Source organism: Carlito syrichta, unplaced genomic scaffold, assembly GCF_000164805.1.
Source record: "Carlito syrichta isolate Samal-C Ts95f unplaced genomic scaffold, Tarsius_syrichta-2.0.1 Scaffold301769, whole genome shotgun sequence".
Classification (NCBI taxonomy): domain Eukaryota; kingdom Metazoa; phylum Chordata; class Mammalia; order Primates; family Tarsiidae; genus Carlito; species Carlito syrichta.
Genome location: NW_007245865.1, coordinates 57,892 through 69,191, shown reverse-complemented (window position 1 = coordinate 69,191; position 11,300 = coordinate 57,892). Strand labels below are relative to the sequence as shown.

General features: G+C 40.9%; 1 protein-coding gene across 1 annotated transcript in view; it reads left to right on the top strand.

The window, feature by feature from the left end:
• Positions 1 to 487: 487 nt before the first annotated feature.
• The window catches only part of LRIG3 (leucine rich repeats and immunoglobulin like domains 3), a 55,733-nt gene continuing 44,920 nt past the window's right edge, over positions 488 to 11,300 (top strand). Inside the window, exons 1-3 of the mRNA XM_008055196.2 lie at positions 488 to 602; positions 5,754 to 5,825; positions 6,035 to 6,109. Coding sequence (XP_008053387.1) covers positions 5,797 to 5,825; positions 6,035 to 6,109 — 104 coding nt within the window. The 5' untranslated portion in view covers positions 488 to 602; positions 5,754 to 5,796. The remainder of the gene's footprint in view (positions 603 to 5,753; positions 5,826 to 6,034; positions 6,110 to 11,300) is intronic.

Sequence of the window (11,300 nt, the reverse complement as noted above, 5' to 3'; positions counted from 1 at the left end):
GCTCGCCTGTAAGTATATCTTCCCGCGGGCGCAGGGCACAGGGCGGTTGGCGATTCGGGCAGACTGGAGCCCCAGACGGCCTGGTGGCTCCGGGCTCGACGCGCAGTGCCTTCTCCCTGGGAGGCTGCTCCCGGCCCAGGCCCCGATCGGCGCTCTGTGGGGCTGGGAAAAGCCCCGGGGGGGCCTCAGTGTCCCTCGCGTGCGCCCTGCCAGCCGCGCAGGTGGGCGCCTTGCGTGCCCCGCCTGGACGCAGATAGGCGGAGGGGAGGGGCACCCCTGACAACGCCAGAGGCCGAGGTCGTCGGCGGGCACCTTCATCCGGCGGAGAGGTTCACGTGCCCTCGCTCCCCTGCCAGGCAGGCCGAGGCGGGAGAGGTAGCACCCTGCGCACAGCCGGAGTTTGCCGTTCTCCCTCTGGGTTTCTGAGTTTGTGGCTCAACTTTTAAGTGTCTAACTGGTCCGGGTCCCTTTTACCTGTTCCCAACCAGTCATTGAACTCAGGTCTTGTATTTGGGAAGCCCCCTCAACAGAATTCGGTCACTGTCCCAGCTGTGGTCGACAGACTTTGTTTCCCTTGGTGGGTAATTTCGCACGAGTAGACCGTAGGTCCCCCACTCTTCGACCAGATTGTAAAGACGGGTCAGTAGCTGTGGAAGGGGAGGAACTGGATTTTTCAGAACCAAGGGCGTGATTTCTGTCGCTTCTCCGCACGCCCAGACGGCTTAGGAGAGAGCGCAGGGTGCTGTTATGCAAGATTTGGGATTTTGGCTGTGGAGTCTGAAGCCCGAAGTCACTGCCATCTGCGTGGACGAATAGGGGAGGGAATGAAATTGTGTTGGAAATGCTGATCCTTTGCAGAGGTCATCTCTGTTTTCTCCCCCAACCTCCAGTTTTGTTCAAATTGGAGGAATGCTGTAACGTGTACACAACCAAAACTTGTACTTTTTTAAATGTAAAAAAGCTGTCCTGTTTAAACGAATTAAAAGTGCCAGTGCCTATGTAATCTTGGATTTTCGGCCTAGCGGAATTGTAATGGAAACTGTAAGTTCTTAAAACAACTCTAAAAGACTGCCCTAACGTCCTAATAGTGGAGGAGGGTTTGGTCAGGTTATTTAATCAGGAGATTGTGATTTCACATTATCGTGCTGACCTAAAGGCTTTTATTTGTGAATTGTAGAATTATTGCCCATCAGGCAGCAGTATTCTTTGTGTGTGTTTTTAGTTAGCCTTAGTTTAATTTTTTTTCTTTTTTAAGAGAATATTGGGGTGATATTTAATCTCGTATCATGGGATGTTTTGCTTAGTAGATTTTATTTCAATTGAAGGAGGCGATAAGGGCTTTAACCTAAAGCAGGAAGACTTTCAATTAGTTGTGGCTAATTCTGTTCAATTGCCTCTTGAGGAGGTCATGCTGCCTTATTCATGAAATGTGAATGGCTCTATTGACCACATATGGAACTGAACATCTGAATGACTGGAGGTGAACACCTAGGAATAATAGGGGAATGAGGAACAGAAAATGAAAACAGTGCTTCCTGGGGTGTGTTTAGAAATGCTTAGAGTATCCTAACTTGTATCCAGTCGTTTTTTTCAACATCCAGTGGCCCTTTTTGATCGTGCTAGTGTGCAGTATTTTTTGTGTGTGGATTTAGATGCCTAAAAAGAATAATGGTGTGGCCCTTGATTGGAAGTTGAGTTGAACCCAAAGGGGTTCGATATCTATTTAAACATTGTCTTAAAAGTAGCTGACCTAATTGGGATTTTGTTTTGCAGATAATTTGGTGGCACACTAAAAACAAATTAGAGTTTATTTGGTTAGCACGGTCTTTAATTACATTTCCGCCAGCAGTAAATTGTCTCAATACAAGTCCACATTCCTTAAATGTATGTGAAAATAAGTTCCACTTGTATAAATAAGCACTCAATCTGTTGTCAGAAACCCCGCTGTGATCACTCATTGGACAGCTCTGTCATTCTGGTGCTTCTGTGACTTAGCCATCTTTGTAGGTGTCACCACACCATGTGGTCTTAATTCTTTATTGTAAATGTTTCTTTTGTTTGCACCAAAAGCTTTCCCCCCACCTTTGAAAGGAACAGAGAAACACATGGAATTGAATTTTGCCTCCTCTGTTGTTTGGTATTTTGGGATAGGAGGTGTAAGAAGGTGCTACTTAAATTTTACATAATTTGAAAAACTCTTAGTCGATTGTTTCTAAGTTCAGAAATAAGAGAAATGCATGATATTCTCCATGTCATGCCTTCGCTTTCCTTGGACAATCAGAATAGTAAACGTTTGTCTTTATACTGGCTTAGGATCACTCTTCAGAAAAAAAGTTCAGTGTCTCTTTTTCATTTGTTGAATTAGCAAGTTTAAGAAAAATCCATACCTGCCTATATATTTTTTCCATGTTATTTGGTTGTCGTTTATTGCCATTGGAGCCCCATGGGTGAAAAGTTGAATAGTTTGAGCTGTAAAATAATAATACTGCATTCAGTTCTCCTTTTGGAAAGTAACCTCTAGCACTTTAATGAAAGTGGCCCTTAAAGAAGAAACTCTCTGAGGCCTGGCACACAACTGCCTTTAAAGGCAAACTTGGGTTTACATCTAGAGTTTGCACTTACAGAATTCTGCAGCTACAGAGGAATGCTTGTTAAGAGTATTTTAGCCCAAAGAGAGAAAAGTTGCCACATTGCCAACGAGAACTTCAAGTATTATTAAATTCTCACTGGAATTTCAGGATTATTTATCTTATCCTGTAGAAATGTTTGGGTTCTCAACAGGACTCAGGCAAAAGTCCCAAAGGTAACTTGTGCTGGTGTGACTTTAGTGTTAGCCTGTTATAAATCTCCTGGTCCATACCAGAATTGGGGGTGGGGCGGGAGTAATAGTCCTTATGGTTTTCACAGCTGTTTTTCTGTATTTTCCAGACTAAAACTTGAATATAGCAGGCTGATTTATGAGTCACTTTGGATCAGTGTCTTAAAACAGCTACAGCCTGGCTTTTTGTTTTTCAGCTTTCCAGATTTCTGCTGAATTAGCAGCTCTGCAGGCCCCAGTGGGATTGATTAAGAAGCCCTGCTGGATTTGCATTTAAATTTTGACTAGGAAGTCAGATTTCCAAATGCTGAAAGGAAGAAAATGATAGCTGGAACCCAATGTTGTAAATTAATTATTTTCATTTATATTTATTTTCTGGCTCATATGCAGGAAGAGAGACATCTCTCGAGCCATGTAGAAAGAGTTTGGTTTTTAAGTATTTGGCTAGCTGAGTTCTGGGTAAATAGATAACACCTCCCCACATCACGAACTTTTTCATTTATTAGCCTCATTACAAAAAGTTTTTTTAAATGTTTCATGGCGAATATGTTCATTAATGGGACTCTGAAAATGAAGAATCTGCCTTCCTTATTGAATGTTTTATGTTCTGGATTTAGAAAGCATCGGCGTTGTACAACTTGAATCTCTTTTTAATGACCTAGCCATAAAACAATATAAGGAAGATTTAGGAAAATGTGACATCCTTTAACTGGAAAGTAATCATTTCTGAAATGTAAACTATATTAAATCTAAATTTAAGTACATTAAAAGTTTCATAGCTTTAAGTATTTAGCAGTAAAAGTCATTTAAGGGGTGATTTTTTTTTTTCCCTCCCGCATATAATGTGGTTTTAATAGTACACAAACTCAGGAATTGGAAGTGTGTTGCAATAACCGAAATATTTCAAGTTGCCAGCTCCCGCTTCTGGATTAGAAATGCATGGTCCCCAGCATGTGCACTGGTCTCTGAAGGCAGTTTCTCATTCTTTTGGAGGTCTTTTGTTGGGAGGTCTTATCCCATTACTGGTTAGAAAAAAAAGTTAAGCCCTCAATCTCATCTCTCGCAGGATTGCCCTGTGAAATAATACTTAGAATGAAGTGAAAGGCACAGTTTTAGGTGTTTTTTTTTTTTTTTAATTAAAAAGATCACCTGTATTAGATGTTAATGCCCAATTGGTTCACCCTTTTCTTTAAAACCTCATACAATAGGGATGCAGTTTGACGCTGGTTCAATGCTCTTAAGTGGGCCCACAAGAGCCTCTGTTGACTCAGGCTACCTCCCAGGTGAAGGACTCTTTTCCTCAGTTGTTTTTTATATCGTGTAGGAAATCTGTGACTGTCTGGGGTGCTAAAAGCACACAGGTTTTGTTTGAATCCTAACACGAGTTGTTGGGCTCACGGCTTCCTTGATGAACTCCAGATGGACTTGAGCTGGGCCGTGAGGGACTGACTGTCTGGCTCCAGCCAGCATGGTGAACATGCACAGCAGTGGTTGTAATTGCAGGATTTTTATAGTTTAAAGACTGTGCCAGGTTTTTTTTTTTTTTCATGTTATAACTCTACCAGAACAAATCTACTCATGTCTGTTACTGTCTGGTAGGTCTTTAGGTAAACATATTTCAAATAAACCCTTTGCACATTTTTCTTTTTAGGTGAAAGAGAGAAATCCAGGCTTATTCTCAAAACAAAAACTCGGGGACTGAAAGGCTCTCTGGTTTCTCATTGTTAACTAAGCCCTCAGTAACACTGTGCATCTCTGGATGTGATTTCTGTCCCTTTGTAAAAAAAAATTATTTTGGGTGCGGGAATACCTAGGCATATAACAAACGACCCGTCTCTTTCTCCAATCAACCCTATCTAAAACTCTGGTTGTTTGAAGTCCTTCATTTTAAACATCGAAAGAATTAATTTAGTAAGAGTTGGATAATCTTTTTTGATGGGGATCTTTAAGTTATACTGCTAGTTAGCCTGGTTTTCGGTAGCTTTTGAGACATTTTCTAAGTCTTACACCATTTTAAAGGCACACAGCCAATGTGTTTTCATATATAGGGAAAACAACCCAGCATGTTGACTGGATTTTGTTTCCTATTTAGCATCTTAAATGAGATGACTTCCTAGCCTAGAGTATTGTGTGTGTAGGGTTTGTTATTATTTTTTAATAGGAACGATGTCCTCTGGAAATTGTTACCATGTTAGATGAAGTTCTTGAGTAAGAAACGTATTTATTTTGATGATATCTGCTCACGTGTCTTACAATGTGCTTAACTTTGTTAGATGGTTGATGCGGTTTAAATTATGTATTGGGTTACTACCGAATATGGAAATTTGGGGGATTCATGAAAACAGGATTCAGATTGTGTCCTACCCTCTCAACACTCACACACTAAATAATACTTTAAATAAGTGTGGCGCCTTACCCAGAGACACAAAGATGCTTGCAAAGCAATTTCTGTTTTCTTTGCCTGTCGTGGAGACATTGCTGCTTAATTTGATGACAATAAGAAGGTGTTTTGTTTTGGTTTTTTTTAGAGGCATTTATTTCAGCAACCTGCCTAATTAGCCCCTTTTCATAAGCATGATGTCATCATATCAAGTTGGGAGTGGGGAGATGGAAGGGGGGGAAAGGAGGGTGAGACAGAACTACCAGTTCACAAAAGATCTGTTCACCATGTGCCAAGAAACATCTCTTAAAACATTTGTGGGCTTAAAAGTATTTGAATCTGCCAGTCTCCTCAACTAATTTTGTCCTCGGAATTTGTATTTGAGGGTTTGGCTTTTTGGGTTGCCATCTCATTTGCGGACAGAATGGACCAATTCTTTCTCTTGCTCTTGCTGGTGTCCATGGAGATATTTCATAAGTCCACACTGTCTTGCATCTCAGCACTGTTCATGATTGTGTAGAAACTACTTATAATTTTATTTCTGTTTTCTCATAGGGACTTAAGTCATAACAGATTATCTTTCATCAAGGCAAGTTCCATGAGCCACCTTCAAAACCTTCGAGAAGTGTGAGTCTTAGTTGTTTTCTCTTTAAGGTTTGAATCAAACATTTTATCCCTCACACTATTTAACCATAAAGAACATTTGGATTATAATCATTTATTTAAAACTTTTTAACTTGGGAAATCTCTTTAAGTAATTTATAAAGTTTTCATCTCTATAAATTACAGATTACCTAATCATCTTCTTTTTTTTCTTTCTTTTATGGCATTTATAGGAAACTAAACAACAACGAATTGGAGACCATTCCAGATCTGGGACCAGTCTCAGCAAATATTACACTTCTTTCCTTGTAAGTGGATATTCGCGGAATTCCACATGTGTGTCTGATGGGACCATGGGACTAGCATAAAGAATTGATAGGCAAAATTTGAATACATCCTTCAGGGTACAATAAAGGTGGGCTCTTTAAATTGGTCAATTTGTTTTCCAACCCCTAGTACTGTCACCCTCCAGATTTTAAGTATCCCTTTAATTATACACTTCACACTTGTTATTGTTGCCGAACTGGTCTCCAAGATCCAAAAAAGCCACCTTGCCTCATAAATATTGGTTATATTCTATAGACTGGACTTTAATTGTGCTATTGCTCAATGGTGGGCATGGGCTCTAGGGATTACGTATTATGTAGTTCCTAGTGGAGAGTGACCAGAGTTTTGTGAGGAGAAATGGGGGTTGGTAATAAAACATGGGAGTGTCCTCTTATGAACTTGGTGCCTGCAGTGGCCATCAGGGTTCAGAAACATCAACTAAAATACCAACTTATACAGCTAAAATTGCATAGGCGGTTGAAGTCAGAAATATCGTTGCATGTTATTTTGCACATGCAAGTTTTCTAGTACAGTTACAGTTGTGTTGAATTTGCTGTATATTTAGGGCAGATGATGTGTATATTCATGCATTCAGACAGATTTGGGAGTGATTTTTTTACTTTCAGCATTTAATAGTAGCATTTAGAATGCTCATGGTTTAATATCTCAAATTAAGTAATTAACCTCCTTAATCTTGAATAATTTAAAGATGTATGTATGTAAGCCACTTAAGTTAAAATTGTTTTTTCCTTGAAACAACTTAAGAAAAAAAAAACCCCACCATTGTTAGTTGCTCCTGGAGAAGGTGCTGGGAGGGTTGGAATTATACAGTAAATTTCAGGAAAGCTGTTCAATTAATTAAAGTGATCACTACCCAATTGCTTACATCTGGTGATTTATAGAGGTTTGTTTTTACTGAGGGCCCAGGTCAGCTAAGTCACGGGTGCAGCCGCTGTGTCTGCTTTGCTCTGTTTGAATAAGAACTAAGTGACATTTGATACTGATGTGGTTTTCCCCAAGATCAAAAACAGAAAGGAGTGAAAGAAAAAGCAGTGGGATTTGACAAATAAACATTCAATTAAAAAAATATTTTTTATGCTAGCATTAATACCTATTTTCTTGGTCTTCTTTCACAGTTACTTAAAATTTTGAAGTACTGATTTTGCTGTCTTAAAACATCTTTAGCTATTCTTGTTTGACCAATGGGGCCTTTTAAAACCGTACTTTGCCCCTGCAGTCCTAGCCCTGTGCATTGGCACTGTCTGTCAGCATGTTCAGGAGAGCCTTGAGGGTCACGGCTGAGAGGGTCTAAAGGGCGGTTTCCTAATCTTGAGTGGGGTGGCTAAAATGGTCTACTCTTTGGTATGGTATAGAGTTGAAAGCTTAAGGATTTATGAGTATGTTAAAAAATTCTACTAGAAATCAATAACCCAGGGATTGTACACATTGAAGTTGTAACTTGTCATTAGGAAGCTGGAATGACATCTGGAAAGTTAGAAACCTTCCGAATTTGATCTCTTCTCCACATTGTTTTTGTTTGTCTTTCTCTTTAGTGAGTGCTGGTTGTCAACTCAGCCTGAGTAATCTCACTTTTGTTCGCCTAAATTTGTTATAGTACATCTGGCCAGTGATTGTTTTGTTCATCTCACATAATGAGAGACCCAATTTGTTACCTAGATGACATACACTCTGCAAAGAGTAACTTATGTGCTGGGCCTGCTAATTCAATATGGAGAGAGAAAAATTGCTTTCATACCTGTGAAATACCTTGAAAAATATACCTCGCTGATTGTTTTCTTCTACAAATGTTTTGTTTTCTTCTGCAGGCTTCTTGGGATATTGCAATATACGATCATTGTTTCTAAAGCACTGTTAATTTGTGTTGTGTAGAGTGGAGCATGTTCTTTTATACAGAAATACTTGAAAATAATCAGAGCTAAACATCAGTACTTAAAGATATTTCCGAGCTTTCAAAAAAAATTTTGTTTTTAAACCACATAGCATGACTCAGATTAGAAATTTGCTTTAGCACCACCATTAAATCCCATATCTTCCTAAGTAGTTTTCAGGACAGTTTGACTTTTATGCTGTCAAACCTTTGTTTTTTGGGGTTTTTTTCTTATTTTTTACATTGTGAAGAGGAAAGTATTTTTCTGGGTGTTTTTTTTTTTTTGGCACAGGTTAAATAATTTGAAAACTTGCATTAAAGAAAAGAAAAATAATCACCTGTTGTCTGAACTATGGATTTAATGTCGGTGCCCTACACTGTTGTTGCTCTGGGCCATGGAGACGCCTTGCCAATCAGAGGGGCTCCATGCAGAGAAGACTGTCCTGATGAGACCTTGGTCTTCTTATAGCCATGAGAGCCAGGAGCTGATAGTGGGTCAAATGGCGTTCCAGGTCCAGAGACAAATTCAGCTGAGGTCCTGTTCTTTTTTTATTTTTTGAGTTGGGTCTCACTCTTGTCATACAGGTTAGAGTGCAGTGGTACAATGATAGCTCACTGCAACCTGGACTTCCTGGACTCAAGTGATCCTCCCGCCTCACCCTCTCAAGCAGCTGGGACTATTGGTGCATGCTACCATGCCTGGCTAATTTTATTTTTTTTTATTATTTTTTGTAGAAATGAGATCTTGCTGTGTTGCCCAAGCTGGTCTGGAACTCCTGACTCAAGTAGTCCCTCCCACATTGGACTCCCAAAGTTCTGGGTGGGTTTACAAGCATGAGCGACAATGCCCAGCCTGGGGATCTGTTTTGATGATGTCAGGGAAACCTGCTAAAATGCCAGGCAATTGAGACACTGGATGAATGTTCCTGTTAACAAAGCTCATCTCTAACCTTGTTAGGGGTCTTTTAGAATGTGAAAGACCGAAAGGCATGGTTTGTATGATTTTTAGTTTCTCTCTCACAATTTCCTAGCTCTGGCAGGATGGTATATTTTAGGAGAAGAAATGGAATAATCATTGGAATGGACATATAGTAAAACTCTGTTGACCTGGCATAAGGAAGTAGGTTTTCTTAGATGTGTGGGTTCTGGCTATGTGTGGTATTGAATGACCGCTCAAGCATTGGACGCATTTGAAACCTGTGACCTAGGCTAGGGAAGTTTGAATCCATGAGTTATGCCATGTTGTTCTTGAACAAAAGAGCCTTGTTGGTTATTAAACAGTGTGAGCTGGGTCTTGATCTTGACACTAATGGTTTATATTGTGTTGCCCTACTTGCTGCGCAGTTACTTGTTGTATCCTGGAGTTGGAGAGTGTTAGGTCAGTGGTTGTCATGGAGGCATTTATAGTATTTGTCAAAAATGTAGATTCCAGTGGGACATGGTGGCTCACATCTGCAGTCCCAGGACTTTGGCAGGTGAAGGCGAGAGGATTCCCTGAGCTGAGGGGTTTGAGATAAGCCTGGGCAACTTGGAGAGATCTCATCTCTACAATAAATTTTTTTAAAAAATTAGCTGGGTGTGGTGGTGCACACCTGTTGTTCCAGTTACTTGGAAGGCTGAGGTGGATGGATCCCCTGAGCCCAGCAGGTTGAGACTGTGTTGAGCCATGATCAGGCAACTGCACTCCAGCCTGGGTGAGAGAGAGAAACTCTGACTCAAAAAACAACAAGCCAGGCTCGGTGGCTCAGCTTGTAATCCCATTGCTTTGGGAGGCTGAGGTGAGTGGATTGCCTGAGTCTGCAGGTTCGAGACCAGCCTGGGCAACTTGATGAGACCTCATCTGTACAATAAATCAAAAATTAGCCAGGCATAGTAGCACATGCCTGTAGTTCCAGCTACTTGGAAGGCTGAGGCGGAAGGATCCCCGGAGCCCAGCAGGTCAAAGCTGCGGTAGCCGGGAGCGTGCCACTGCACTCCAGTCTGAGTGACAGAGTGAGACTCCAACTCAAAAAAACCCAAAAAAACCAAAACCAAAAATACCCAATAAACAACAAAAAAAATGTTGATTCCCTGACCCTATCCCTAAAGATTCTAAATTAGTAGGTTTGACTAGGCCCTAGATGTATCCTTTTAACTCAGCTACCCTGCTGATTCTAATCAAACACAGTATTGCAAAAATACAGTGGGTGCCAAAAAAAAATGTATACACATTTTAAGAAGCAAAAAAACTATATTAAAATTGTAATACTCAATAAGATAAAAACAAGTCACATTTGACTTCTGTCATTACAAGAGGTGCTCAAAGTGGTTACCATCAGCGTCCAGACACTTCTGATGATGGCGAATATCCCTTAACATTGCTTAAAATGTGTGTTCAATTTTTTGACATCCCCAGTATTTCTGGAATTACTGATAGGTTTCATTTCATAATCAAAGAAGCCTTTTTTTCACCCTTTACTTCTTTTCTCAAAAGTAGAGCATTTCTCCTAAGTCCATCATCTTCTGTCATTTTTCCGGAGATGACATTGTCATTGCTCTAGAGAGGTTATTATGAATATTGATTACTTTTGCTGATAGGACCCCAAAACATGTGCTCTACCAATGGAAAGCCACCCGAGAGATTGAAAAGCAGAGTGACGTGATTGGAACTGCTGTTTGAAAATGTCACTCTGGCTTTAATGGGGCAAAATGTCCTGGAGGTGGCAGGAAGGTATAGAGGGGGCAGATGGTTGGACCACGCAGGAGCCATGCTGGCCTGTAATTCTCCAGTGCAGCTTGTCATGTCGATAGGATGGTGATTAAAGGCAAAACTCGCGTCAAGTGACCTGGAATCCGTTGCTGGTTCTGCCCTCTGCCAAGTTTGTTATCTTGGGTTGGTTACTGTCTTTCTGTCTGTTTCCTCAGCTCTGGAGTGAGGATAACACCAGTGCCTATCCCGCTGGGTTACTTGGGCACCAAAGTCACCCTCCGTGGACTGAGTTCTTGGGCACCAAAGTCACCCTCAGTGGGCTTGGGCAGGTTACTGTCTTTCTGTCTGTGTCCTCAGCTCTGAAGTGAGAATAACACCAGTGTCTATCCTGCGGGGTTATTGGGGGGGATTTGGAAATACAGGTAAAACTGCCTTGCACACACTGAATCCAACGAACATGAGCCATGATGATGATGACAGTTCACACAACTAGAATTTATTTTTTTTAATTAATTTTTTTTTTGAGTTGGAGTCTCACTCTGTCGCCCAGACTGGAGTGCAGTGGCCGCTCCCGGCCACTCCAACCTCGACCTGC